General features: G+C 43.8%; 1 protein-coding gene across 1 annotated transcript in view; it reads left to right on the forward strand.

Annotated features, from left to right (window-relative positions):
- The first annotated feature begins 326 nt into the window (after positions 1-326).
- The window catches only part of NHS (NHS actin remodeling regulator), a 364785-nt gene continuing 350338 nt past the window's right edge, over positions 327-14773 (forward strand). The window contains exon 1 of the mRNA XM_082446923.1: positions 327-8158. Coding sequence (XP_082303049.1) covers positions 8041-8158 — 118 coding nt within the window. The 5' untranslated portion in view covers positions 327-8040. The remainder of the gene's footprint in view (positions 8159-14773) is intronic.

Here is a 14773-nt window from a genome sequence, read left to right on the forward strand (position 1 = left end):
GGTGCTCACAGACACAGGTCAGAGCTATGGCGGCTGGATGCTGAGATGCCGAGCGCAGTTCCCGGGAAGGCGCTTGGCGGGGCCACTCTCGCTTCTCGGGACGCGCGCTGCCTCTGTAAGAGCTGCTTGCAAAACAAACGCTGAGTGCTATTTTCGATTTTCACCTTTTTTCGTAAAAGTGAGAATCCTCTTTGGATTTCTTTTGGTTAGGGAAAACAGGTATTGATGTAGGTGTTTTGTAAAAGCAAAGTGGCATAAGGCGAACTTTCCAAAAGTGGGGGGGGCGCGGGGCGGGGGGCGGCGGGGTGATGCCTGTCCTCATCCTTAGCTGTTCCTCCTCACCCGGGCCAGATGTCTGCTGCTTGCCGTCTCCAGCCTTCTCCAGCCTGCTCTGTGGCCTGGGTGCTATGTGGATTATCTCAACAGGGTTCCCTTGTGCAGAGACTTCCAGTTGGGTTTCAATTATGGGGAGTTCTGGAAGTAGATCAGAAGGTGGGAGGGCAGTGAGGTCCAGACATTTATTCTGCTCGGTTGCCTCTTTGGGCCGACTCTGTCCCTTGACCTAAGGCCACTGCTTCTTTCAGGGAAGCCTGCGTGACTCTCTTCTTCTGGAAACTTCTCTCCCCTCATCTCTGTAGGCCTAGGGGTGGTAACAGCTCCGCTGCCTGTTGCCCCGAGTTCCCGCATTTTCCCACCCACTGCCATTGGTCGCTGCCAATGTGTAATTAGTCCCTCTGTAAAAGAACCCTCTTCAAATCATCCTCGTTTGAATATGCCATCTGTTTCCTTGTTGGGACCCTGACTGGCCCTATCTTCCTCTCCTCTCCATCCCCACCCCACCTCTTGGCTCTGTTTTGCTCTGATTTTTCTCTTGCAGCGTCTTCTGCACTCCTCAGGAGTGGTCTGAGTGTACGGCACACGAACATCAGTTGCCCAACATATACTTGCTGGGAAGAAAGGCTAAGGATTGATGTGGAGCTGGATTATTGACTTTGTCCTCAAACCCTCCACATTACAATCTACTTGTTCTGAGCCTGCGGGACTTCTTACTCTGTGAACCATTCTGGGATCATTTAAGGCCACGGGATATCTATAGCAACTGAATCTCAGTCATCATAATCATCATAATCACCATCATGGCTGCCAATTGCTGATTGCCAACTCTGAACCAGGCACTGTGCCTGGTGTTTTGCCTCTGTACATCAAATGGAAGTTTCCATCTCACTCTTCAGGGTTGCTTCCGCACCGTATTTGGGAAAGGGATGGATTGAATCCCAGCGCCCTCTCAAGTTGTCCACCGGCGTCACTCCACTTCTCTGCGTCGTGTGTTACTCCCGATTCCACCAGGGGGCGCTGTAAACGTCAGTGGGGGTGGAGGTCCGGCGCTCGGGAGGACTTTCCCCTTGGTAAGTTGCTGTTCCCTCTGCAAGGATCTTTGGGAGCTTTAGGAAGTAATTGGAAGGCCCAGCTCTCACTTGCCGACCTTGCACAGCCACACCCTTATGCGGGTCTGTCGGTCTGTGCTCAAGGTTTGAGGAACATCAGAGGGAAAAAACCATATGTGAAGGAAAGACTGTGAAACCTCGGGAACCCGCGAGGACTTTAAGCTTTCACAGGGGGACTCTTGGAGGCAGACCGCGGTTCCTGAGCTTGCTTCCTTGCCCTCAAGTCGGCTCCTTTCTGTGGAATACCCTCCTTCTACCTCTGCCTCTCGCCTTTTGGAAATGTTTATCCACTGGAGCTGTTCTCACACCAGGATACATTCCTTTTCCCCCAGTGGGACCTTTTCCCCTGTGTGAATCAGTCAACCAGTGGTGTTCTGTCCACTGTTCCTCCAGATCTGCCTCCCAGGTGAGGGGGACATACATGCGTTTACTCTTCAGATTATCCAGCAGTAGCTGTGGATCTTGTCTCTCTCTCTCTCTTTCTCCCCACCCCCCCTTTCCTCCTGGGCCTGTGGCAACAGGCTTTTTAGTGACCTCCCCTATAGCTATATGAAAACCCAGCCCAGGTACTGACATGACCACTTGTGAGAGCCATTGCATTTCTTAGCCAAGGTCCCTCCTCTGCCCTGATCTCTGTCTGAGATGGGGGTTGGTTTCATTGCCCCAGTTTCATATGCTTTGACTCTAGACCCTCACAATCTTCTGGGGTGGCTAAGGTTCTTTTCTCACATTCTGCCCCAGTGAATGACCCCTCAGTCTTGGGACCTGGGAATTGGCCTTCTTCCCTTTTTCTCTCTCATCCCTATATCATATCCATCACCAAGTCCTGGAGATGTTATCTCCTTGACTTTTTCTGGAACTTACCTACCTCTCTCCATCCCCCCCTTCTCCACCCCACTCCCCACTGCCTCCATGTTGGCTGCCGGTCCCTCTCATTATCCTCCCATCCTTTATCTGGCATTGCTATTTAATTTCCACTACTTGTATATGGTCACGCCTCCCCCAACTAAACTGTAAGCTCCACGAGGGCAGGGAGTCTGTCCATCGAGTCTGTACCCCTGATGCCTTGCATAGTGCCTGGCAGGTAGTAGGCGCTCTATACTTATTTGCCAAATGAATGAATAAATTGTTAAGTCCAATTCACTTATCTTGGAAACTGGAGAGATAAGGTCCCCAGCACTGTCTCGCATACAACAAGCTGTCAAGGAATACCTATTGGATAAATGAATATTTCTTTTGCTCAAGGCTACAGAGCTAATTAGTGGCAGTATTTAAATCAAATCTCCTCACTCCAATTGACTCCTAGCCTTGGTTGAATATTAGAACCATCTGGGGAGTTTAAAAAATTCTGATGCCCAGGCTGCACCCTAGACCAATTAAACCAGACCTTTTTGGTGGGGTTGGTGATAGGAAGCCAGGTATCAATCCTTTTTAAAGCTTTCCAGGTGATTCCAATGTGCAGACAAGGTTGAGAACCACATTAAATCTTGAAGTAGGCCCAAGGTAACCCCCTATTGCTCACACTGCATCTAAAAATTAGAAAATTATTGAGAAAGATAAGAAAACCTTACTGAATTCACATGTGCAGAAATAGTGGCAGCTGTGGGAGGAGGGGAGCACGTCCTCGCGTTGGGTTGGGACCACACCATGGTAAGAACCAGCATGTGTTCATTTTCAAAAGTATACCCTGAAGGCAGAGAAATGGTTTTGTAAGGTGGGTGGAGGCACTGGAAGAAAGTAAGTGATGGGAATGTATTTGGGACTGGTTACTGGGAAGCCATTGCCTAATGATCCTCTTAGACCACAGAAGAGCAACTCCAGAGATTTAGGGAGGATTCTTTGGTTTGCGTCATTTGAAATGGACAAACCTCCAGTTGTGTTTACCAAGGAAACCATTTTAGACAGTGATGGAGAAAAGGCTATAGGAGTCATTTTCTCCCAGAAATGCATCGTGCTGGAGACTGCAGTACTTGGTGGTTCATTTCATCCCCAAATCGCCAAGCCCTTTGGTTGAGGCTTAGTTTCAGAACTGCCATATGTAAAGATAGGAATTATGACTTGGAAGAGGAGCAAGAAAAGAAAGGATGAGTAGCTTGCCCAGGGAATGTCATTGAAATCACTGAGAGAGAGCGCTGTGCTAAAAGAGATTCTAATTCTGAGTCCCAGGCTCCACCATTTGGATGCTTCCCTAACCATGGGGGGCTAACTTCATACCATTTGAACTCTTTACAATGACAACTTCTTAAATCTATTATAGGATGTCTTAAAATGTGAGGAAGGAGGAAAGTAAACCACCCTTCAATGGCACAGAATTGGATTTGCTTTTGTCTATTTGCAACATATATAATAAATAGATGTCCACATTAATATACAAAGAACTCATATAAAGTACTTAAGTTAGGTATTCTAACTCAATATAGTGTTTAATCAAAATACTATCTTTAAAATAGATCAGTACCTCTATTTACAAAGAATTGCCCAGGGGGGGATTTTGCAGAGCTATGGCAGTGCATGGGCAGACCTGTCAGTTAGTTCTAGGTTTTAGCCACTCAGTTGACATATGTGGGAGAAAGAGACTAAGGAGGAAGAAAGGTCATAGAGATTTAATAAGGTTTAATAAGATGGGCTTATTAATAAGCTTTAATAAGATGGAATCCTGTGTTTTTGGTGGGAAAAACCACACCAGTTATTGTAAAGCTGATGAGTTAGTTGGTCCAAATGGAAACTTGATTTGGGTATCTTTTCTTATCTTCCAGATCACAGTTTTCTCTGGTTATCTTCACTGTACGCATTGCTCTGTGCTTGTGGTCTAGATACTGTCTACAATGTGCATTTCATGTATTTTAACATGGAAGATAATCAAGCAGCATGCAAGAGCTTGGCTTGGATTAATATTGAGCATCAGGGGTTGGAAACATGTAATCTTAGAATTGAAAGGGTCATTTAGTTCATTTCCTTCCCTCTAGGTATTTGAATGTTTAAACACCAAGATGTTGAGTTTGGAGACATTCTAAAATATCTCTAGGGCTGGAGAATCCATAAACTCAGTTCAGGGTTTCTCCAGTCAAGAGACTTGTATTGTTTGGTTCATTTCACATCCTAGTGTACTTTTTTCCTTGAGTAAGTCTAGTATTCTTGTTTCAAAAAATACAGTACGACAAGACACGTTCTAGGGCAGAGGAAGGCTCCATGAGTTATAGTAGACCAACGAGGGACTTACTTTACAGGTGGGCGGTAAAAGAATGGGGCAGAGTGGGAAAAAGTCGTGTTTTTAATTACCTAAGTACTGTTATCTTACTACCTACTAATATAATGGCAGATAAATAAAGGTCCCCAGGCATGCTACAGCTCCCAATTCAACTTATAACAGGACAATCATAGTTATTCAGATCATATGCAACTCCAGAGAGCAACTATTTCAGCATTTCCATTTTATGGACACTTGAACCCCTTTGAAAGTGACCTGCCATCTTTTCCGTCCCTTAAAATGTTAAAAAATCATTTTATCTTTTTTATATAGTGGATGATAAAATATCTGATTTTAAGCAAATACTGTTTAATTTTGGATTAACAGATAATTAAAAGTTATACTAGGAAATTCATTTTAAAGCAATTTTAACACTATTCAAAATCTATAAAGATAAATTTTGATATTTTTCTATTTAACAAGTGACACAATTTTATTTACCCTAAGTTTCTTATATAAGAATGCCAGCAAATTCATTTTAAATGGATATATTGTTTCATATGTGGTTTTAGACTGAATGTATATTAAAGTTTAGTGAAAATTTAATGTTCAGGCATGAAAATAGACAAAAACTATTTTCATGACATGATTTTAATAATTCTTTCATTTTGTGCTTTTTATATGTGACATATTTGTTGGGTTTTGTTTTGTTTTATACTTTTGGCTGCAACGCACAGCATGTGGGATCTTAGTTCCCCTACCAGGGATTGAACCTGCGCCCCCTGCATTGGAAGCACGGAGTCTTAACCACTGAACTGCCAGGGCAGTCCCAGGGGGGTTTTAAAAATAATATTGGAGGTGAGGTCTTTGGGAAGTGATTAGGTTTACATGAAGTCATGAGGGTGGAGCCCCCATTATGGGATTAGTGCCCTTATAGGAAGAGAAAGAGACCAAAGCCCTTTCTCTCCACCATGTGAGGACACAGTGAGAAGGCAGCCTACAAGCCAGGAGAAGGGTCCTCACCGGAACCCAACCATGCAGGCACCCTCTCAGACTCCCAGCCTCTAGAACTGTGAGAAATAAATTACTATTGTTTAAGTCTCCCTGTCTATAGGATTTTGTTATGGCAGCCTGAGCAGACTAAGACATAATATGAAAGTTTTGGTGCTATTATTTATGAGTATAACAAATCACAGCGTGCATACTATTTATTCCCAGTAAATGCAAATGCAAAATGGATATAATCATCATGATACTTTATTATTTTTTGAGGTACCAGCAACATCCTGATGTGTGCATAAGATTTGGATCAGTTGAATACTGGTCTAGAGGAAATTTTCATAACTTTTCTTGTTTTTATACTTCTCATGAAATTCTATTTCAACATTAAGAAGCTTTATGCATCTTTTCTTTTCTGGTGGTCAATTGAAGGTGAAACTTAAATGGTTTGCTATTGTTAGAACAATTAGGATGTTGTACTGGTCAGAACCAACATGGTGGCTAGCTGTATTTAGTTGAATAATAATAAACTGAGTTATAAGTCAGCCCCTCTAATATCTATGAACCTTAATTCAAACAAGAAAGTTTTCAGACAGTTTGTTCAAATGGGGGAAATGAAAACATTATACTCTTTATTAATTAAAGAAAACTGGAGGCAGACCCTGTCTTAGGTGGGGTTCTCAACAGAAGAGCCTGAGGTGGGGAGTGTTTGGTGCAGATGATGTAGTGAGGGAGAGCAGCGTTGAGGTGTGAGGGAAGCAGGGTTGGCAGGGGAAGGAGCTAAGCAAAGATGTGGATTCAGGACAAGGCAGCCTCAGCCTGATCCTACAAAGAGCTCTGGGGTGTGGATACTGGCACAGAGTGTGTTCCACACTGTACCAATGAGTCATTGGCCATGGGCTGCCCTTCTGGAGGGATGTAACTTCCCCGGTAGCTCTGGTGAGATACAGGAAATCCTCTGGAGCAGGTTGCAGGCAACATCCACAGCAGTGTGGGGCTGAGTGCTCCAACCAGGTGAGGGAATTCTGGAAGGAACTCAGCATCATCTGCTACAGACATCACTTCTTTTTATTATTTTAAGTATATGAACCCAGTAGCGTCATCTTCTTTCCTTCCAGTTTTACTGAGGTATAATTGATGTATAGCACTGTATATGTTTAAGGTGTACAGCATCATAATTTGACTGACATCCATCATGAAATGATGATCACAATAAGTTTAGTGATCATCCATCATCTCATATAGATACAAAATTAAAGAAATAGAAAAAAGTTTTTTTCTTGTGATGAGAACTCTTAGGATTTACTCTCTTAACTTTCATATATAACATACAGCCGTGTTAATTATATTTGTCAGGTTGTACATTACATCCCTAGTACTTCTTTATCTTAGAACTGGGCTAGAACCATCTTTTGAATACATAAACTTTTGTTGTTGGACAATGATTATTTAATGCTGTTTAACTGGAAGGGAAACACCTTGAGGGCAGGTCCTTGTTTTGTTTCATTCAAAGATGATTCCTTGGTTCCTAGAAGAGTCACAGACACGTAGTAGGTCCAGTATTTGTTTGTTGAATGACATCTGTGGAATGAATGAATGAGGAAGATCCTGAGCCCTGGTATTCTGAATGTTAGAGCAATGCTTTGTAAGGAAGTGGTAATCCAATCGGTCAGAACCGCATCTGACCATGTGTAGTAGCTGACCCGAATACAGGGTTATTTTTTTCACAATACAAGAACTCTGGAGTGGGGGAGGCCAGGTCTGGGGCAGCACTCTGCTTCATCATTTACATTCCAAGAGCCTTTTCCCTTTGCTTTCATCCTCATGTACGTCACAGTCGCAGGACAGCCCTTCTCTGTCACCCTCGAGTCCATTCTCCAGGGCCAAAGAAGAAGAAGGAAGCCTATCCAGAACTGCATCATCTGGCCAATCCTGAATGCAAGGGAGTGTAGGATGGGTAGCAGATTGGCTGGGGCCATTGCCACCCAGAACAAAATTGAGATTCTGTTCGAAAAGGAGAAGGGGTTAGTGGGGAGGCTGGTGACAGTGTCTGTCACTGTAGCAAAACTGAGCAAGGCTATGAGTGGTTAAAAATGAACACTCTCTTTCTCAAGAGCAAATGAAGGCAAAATTCAAATAAAAATGGAAAATAATTTAAAAACCTCAAATCCCTTTTTTCTCTTTTGCTCCTTCCCCATCCTTTTATTTTGCCTTTTCTAGTAACCAGGGCTGAAGTTCTGCCCAAAGTCCATAGGAAATACTTGAAACATGTTTCAAAACAAATCAAAATGAGCCTATAATCCAGGCACTCTTGCTTACCACTTTTTTTTTTTCCAACAGAATTCTTGGACAACTGTTTTATTTTTGTCTTGGTGGCCTGATATTCCATCTGTACACTAGTGAGTGTGGATGATGATCACCTTTAAAATTCTTCTTTTTCCTTTAAGGAGGAAACTCGGACTGCTGCAATGTTTCTGCTGCTGTTGCCGTTACTATAGGAGACTCCTAGGAGCTGCCGTTTCTTATGGTGAGTCTTGTGTATCTCCACGGAGAAGCTTTCATTATTTCCAGATTCTTATTGAACCCATTATGAGACCATTGAGACAGGATGAGAAATAAAAATGTCTACTTTGTTCACTGGGCTGTTATTCCTGGATCTTTACAATTGAGGTGGAGAAAGAAAACACCTCCGGAAAAATAATTTAAGAGGCATGGCTGGTCAGTTGTCTCCTGTTTGATCCCAGGAGCCCTGTAGTTCACGCGCAAATATGAAAAGGGCCACGGAAGTAAATTTCAGTGACATTTTTTATTTAAAAATCTCCCGCTGACAAAATCACCTTTCCCACCAAGGGTCATTTTGGCGCACAATTTAAAGGCTGGCCTGTCCAGTAAAGTGCCTTTGTGCCAAGAATTCTGGATTTTTCTTTACAGGGTTCTTTCTCTGAGTGGTCGTGCTGGGTTTGAATTAGTGCAGTGACCTTTTTAAGCCTTTGTGGTCCCCGTTCATAAAAAAATTGGCCGTACTTTTTGGTTATATTGATGTGGAGGCACCAAGTCAAATATCCTGACCCCAAAATGCTAACCTCACACCAGCAGCATCATTTTCCCAGGCAAGACACCATTTCTGCAAGTAGATTTATAAGCCAGTTTTATCCGAAGGGTGTAACAGTTCCTTCCAGAGAGCCAGGCTCTCGCCCATCATTGCTAATTGGCTAGATATTGGGGTTTTTTGTTTGTTTGTTGTAGCCCGTCGAATGCAATATCATATATTATTATCTCGATGAGCTTCCTATGGGGATGTTAACTTGTTCTACACCCACATAAAATACTTTATTCTCTGGTTTTCTTATTAGATTTACCAACATGTCACTGCTGTACCATTACCATTTAACAGCCTGGGAGGCAGAAAGAACACACTATTATACAAGTCTTGGCAAAGCCAACCCCGATGTAGGGAAATCATTAAGCTTCAGGAAGTTTTAACTTTCTTGCACCCAGTTTCTTATCATTTATACAAGGTTCGTATTCTTCCCTGACCCCCTGATCTCGTAAAGGAAATAGAGGGGAAAATGGGGAGGAGGAGGCGAGGAAGAGACACAAATCAGGCTGAGCCAGGGCCTGCACTTAACATCAGTGATTAATCAAACTAATGGAGAGTTCTAATTCGGTGCTCTGCTACCCCTAAGCCCTGTAATTGCGGTGTCTCTGAACCCAAAGGAAACACGTTGCGCTCTGCGTGCCCAGGCACATAGCTTTTAAATCTTCATAACTCTGTAATTACTCCAGTGCTTTCCTTCAAATCTGGCTTCATTTCACTTCCTTAATGAGCACGACGATCTTGATAAAGTTTGAAGTTTGCTGCCTCTGCCGTTCACAAGGACTCAATCCCAGACTGATAATGTGAGTTGTAGATTTCACTCCCTCAAGTTCCTCTCAAAAAGAGCTGATTTATTTCAGGACCACCCCAATCCAAAGCACTTCCTCTGGGTCAAGGCCAGCACTGGGTGTTTTCATCACAGAAGGGTGCTTGGAGAGCAAATTCTGAACAGTTAAAAAAAGAAGGAGGTGCAGGGAGTGGGGAGGCGGGAAGCTTATGGAACCCTTGGGGAATGGCTGTTTCACTTTATTAGCACCATGTGCTCCAGAGACTGTGGTTCATTTTACCCAATCGAAGACTTTGCTTTATAGTAAATATATTAAAAATCCACTTCCTCTTTCTAAACCGAGCCCTGCCAAAGAGTGAACATTTCATGTCAGCTTAAAAAAAAAAGCAACATAATTTCCACATTCTTTCTCCTACCAACTGGTTTGCAGGATTTGGAAAAGATTTGTTGGAAATGCCCTTTAATGATACTAGTCAAAAGCTCATCTTCTCTTGCAGCTGGTTGGAGGGTCTCAGTTTTGGCCACCCTGTTTTGCTTTTAACCATGTAGTGATGCTTGGTCTCAGCTTCAGTCTTTCCGTTTCTAAGCTGTAAGAAGCAGCCCTGAAGCCCATGTTGCTTTTAGAATCCCTGCTCCAGTCTGTATTCCCCTCAGACAGTGTTAATCGCTCTGGGATTCTGGGCAGCACTTAATTCCTATCTCTATTATAGCTTGCCGGCATTGCCCTGCCATTGTTTGTTTACATGTCCATCTACCCTACTAGACTCCACCCTTTGAAAGCGATGTTTGTATCTTCTTTCCTTTTATATCCCTGGCAGCAAACAGAGGCCTGAGCACCCAATAAATGTTTGCACTCAGTAAATAAAGCTTCCGGTAAATGTTTGTTGCATAACCAGAGGAACGAATAAGTGAATGAAACTCCCTTGTTGTTTGCTCCATCTGCTTTAACTCTGTCCGTTATTTTGATGTATTTGCAGTTCTGACTAGATCCAGATTTGGCATGTTTAAAATTATATTCAGTTGTAAAATGTGAGGCTAGGATTTTTGAAGATAAGAAAGAAGTCAAAATCTCTCCCATTGGAAACAATGTGAGTAATCAACAGTTCTTTGCAGGGAAGATAAAAAGGCTGGTTGGAACAATCTTTGGATTTGCTGTCTTTGGCATTTTGGGAAAACCATTTAATAGCATCATTTTTTTTCTCCCCATGTTTCCCTGCCAGTAAAATGCAGAGAAAAACCTCTGTCCTGCATACTTAATAGACTAGATGAGGATTTTTGAGGAAGAAAAGCACAAACTAAAACAAAGGAAACCCTTTTGTAGTGGTATATAGTCTTTTTTTCCCCCCTGGAAACTATACACTTGATAGTTGTCAACAGGCAGGCACCTGAACTTACTTGTATGGTGGCTTCACATTTTGATATTTAGTGAATTTTTTCCCCTGGTGGTTCCTGGGAACACGGGTACACAAGACCAAATTTAAGGTTCTTGAACTAGAAGAACTTGGACTCTTGAGTTTCAAAAACTAATCCATGAAGGCTTTGGACATAACGTTCACGCTGTGAACCACAGATATGGGAGAAAGCATGCTCCCTCCGACAGTATGGCATAGAAGCACGGGCTGCCGGCTTCCTCCTGGGAACCAGCACAGCTAAAGGAGAGAGGGAGCTGGTGAATCTCAGAGCTCAGCAACTAACGTTAATACTGGGGAGAACCTCCCTGGGAGCACTGATGTGGAGGAGAGAGGGGCCAGTAACATCTTCTGCAGCCTTTCTGTTGGTTGTGCGTATGTCTTCTTCCCATATGTTTCACGGCTCTCTCATCTTCAGCTTTTATTTTGCCCTCAAGGTGTTTTTCTGTGCTCTAACTTTATTTGAGGGTACAGTTTGAGTATAGGATAACGATGAGCTCCAAAAAGTGTTCTGCTTGAATGTGAACCATATGACTCTCCAGTAGTTTCCCAAGAATGGCAACCTCTCCTTTCTTCTCCAGCCCTTGCTACAGACTCTGAAATCTGTGCTTCTGCCTCTAGCAAGTGTAAGGCACCTCCATTACAAGATATTTTCACATTACGTTTTATGGTTTACATTCATTCGCTTTCAAATTGTTGCTTTTTCCTTATGTAAACTTGATAGATTTTTCTATCTGCGAAATGGTTTGGGTAACTTGGGTTGGGATGGGAGGCTCATAATTTTGCCCAATAAAATTACTGAAAATGTTTTTTATTTAACAGCTTTTTACTTAGCGGCAGGGCTTTTCCGAGTGAATTAAAGTGATTCAGTGAGGAATAGGTGCAACTGGGTGGAGGAAGGGAGACTCCAGCCACTGTAATTACATGATTATGCTAACAAGCCCGTGTGTCTCCTGGAATTTCTTGGACAAAAGAAATCTTTTTCAAGTATAAATAATGGTGGTGCAGCGTCTATGCTGGGATATGTGAAACAGAACAGACATTTTTGGTGAAGGATCTTTCAGGAATCTCTGCTTTGTTGCTTGTGAGGTTCCAGAGGCTGCTTGACGACGGTTCTGTGCTAGCCGGAGCCTAGCCAGGCTGAGGGCGGAGGGGCCGTGAGGCTTCTCAATGCCAGTCCTTTCCTTCAACAAAGACCTTGTCCCCGCTGGGCTGCAGCAGGCAGGAGTGTAACTGGGGCGTGGTGACACAGGATACTTCGTTCGTTTTACAATGGCAAAGGGTATATACTGACCGAACATTCGAGTTTATGGGAGAATTGTGCTGGCCTTTGAGCTGCATGAATGACTGCCCGGAATTAGGCAATGGGGTCATTTTTAAATGCTGCCTTTCTTTTCCCTTTTGGCTATAAGCTCATGGTGATAAATATGTGTACATGGTGGGGGGGTGGGGCGGTATGTGATCTCGAGAGATCAACACACACATAAGTAGATGTAACAGTCTGGCTTCAGATGTCAACCTCGATTTCATCAGAGCTTTTTGTGGGTAAACTCAGAGTCAAATGGGGCAATCCGAGATTTTGAGTAAGAGCGACACAGCTCCTGGATGTATGGAAAATTCATCAGCACGAAGAATATTCGTGCACCCCATCACCATGACATGATTTAAATGTTTCGGGTCTATAAAGTAGCAGCCAAACTGAAGCTGTGGGCGTAGGGTGAGGGCGGAGCTTGAAGTGGGAGGGGCACAGTGAGGCCCCCAGGTGGTCTGAAGCTGCCCTTGCAAGGCTAGCGCAGATTTTTAGACAGCATCTCGGATGTTTAACGATCACTTCTCCAAAAGTGCCTTTATTCACACCTTCCAGTGGACCGAGAAACACAACAGCCCACCGTATTAATGCATATTTTAATTAGTATTAGTTTTATTTTTGGTGACTTTGAAAGGAAAGCTGTCCTTCAATGTCATCAAAAATAAAATACTGAAGTGACCTTGGAGAGGTCCCTGCCAACTACCAAAGGAGGGTCCAGGGGCAGTGAGAACGAAGGAGATCAAAAGCCACAATCAAAGCTTTTTATTTTGCCCACATGGCTTTATCAGCACGTGACCAGGAGGCCAGGAGATTACAAAGAGTTTCTCTTTTTATACCGCTGAACTGTACTTTGAATCGTTTTGAGATCTTGACTTGAGTCTCTGCTGGCCATTTTGGGGCAGACACCAAGGTAGCTAGCGTGTTCTAGAACTTAACTACCCCCTGGAATCCTACCCCTCCTGGGCCCAGAGGAGGGCTCCGCCTCCCGTGGAATTTTTCCGTCCTCCCCTTCAATCACCTCTGTCTGGTGGAGAGGACCCCTGGATGCTGGGACTAGGCCAGTGCCGGGGGAGGGGCAGTGAGCAGTGGGGCAGACTTGCCACAGGGGCCTCTAACTGGAGGCCTTTAAATACCCCTCATTGTTCTTTCTGCCTCAGTGTGTTTAGGGAGGAGCGCGTGGCTTGGCTACCTAGCAGAACTCATGTTCAGAATTGTGAACATATTAAAAAAGTCAAGCTAGATTTGAAAACAGCCAGCTCTAAGCTCTTTAGATTTGTGAGATAAAAAAACAACTCCCAAAAGACCCTTTTCCAAAATATTCTTTTTTTTCCCACTTTTTATTTGGAAACAAACCCAAATTTAAAGTTGCAAGAAATGTACAATGAATCCCAATATGCCCTTTACCTAGACTCACTATTTGCCTATTTTGTCATATTTTCTTTTGTCTCCCTCTTTGTCCAGATACATTATTATCATCATTCTTCTTGTTGCTACTGAAACACTTACGTGTACCTTGCAGACATCATGACCTTTTACCCCCAAATCCCCAGCCTGGATCTTTTATGAACAAGGACACTCCCTCGCCAAAAATGTTATTTTTTGAGGTAGAATAGGAGAGTGGGGTCTGTTGAAGCCTTTATAACTGAAGTATGGGCCAGTCCAGAGTGCCGAGTGTCAAGCCCCACCACTGGTCTGGAGGGCTTTATTGCTGCCATAAAACATATTTTTTCCATGTTCTCTTTAGACACATGAAATGAAGTCTGCATTCCCAAGATCTGGCTTGTGGCTTTAAAATAAAAAATATTTTTACAGTATTCTTTTTGGAGGGATGAAAGCATGCATTTTATTAACATTTTCAAACTCTTTTTTAGGTTTGAGGCTGACAGCATCCAGCCTTCGACTGCTGCAATCGAAATAGTGTACATGCCTTTTTAGAACTTATACCTTTCAGTTAACCAAAGGGGAAAATCTTCCTTTCTTCTGTGAATCATCAGCTCGCTGATGGAGAACTTTAACATTCCCGTGTCTGATCAGCAGAGTAGGGTGACAGGGAGGTAATCTGGCTTATCCTACCTAACGCGTCAATGAGTTTTGCAAGCAATTTTCTGGGGGTTTTGCTCATGGGTGGTTTGGGTCTCATTCATGTTGTTCTATAGAGACCTGGCCCAGCGCAGCGGCCGAGGGATGCCCGGGAAGGGGTATAAATAGCGTCCTGCCCACTCTGGCCACCCCAAGATGCGCCCACGCCCCATCACCCTCCCCAGCTGTGTCACAGCGCTCACAGAGCCCAGGGCACTCTAAGGGGCAGCCCAGTTTTCCCAGCTAAGAACCCAAAGGACTTGCTCAGAGCTGGAATTCGGCGAAGCAACTTGCTCCAACACGTCAAATCTGCCGCATCCCCAATACCCCACCCTCCTGCCTCTGCGCTCGCCACCCACACCGGCAACCCCAGCTTGAGGGCCCCCCCGCCCTCACCGCGCTGACAGTCTCAATCCTCACCCCTCGGATGCGAGGAAGTGTCTTTGCATCAGAACAAGCCT

This window comes from Balaenoptera physalus (assembly GCF_965194825.1).
Source record: "Balaenoptera physalus genome assembly, chromosome: X".
NCBI classification, from domain to species: domain Eukaryota; kingdom Metazoa; phylum Chordata; class Mammalia; order Artiodactyla; family Balaenopteridae; genus Balaenoptera; species Balaenoptera physalus.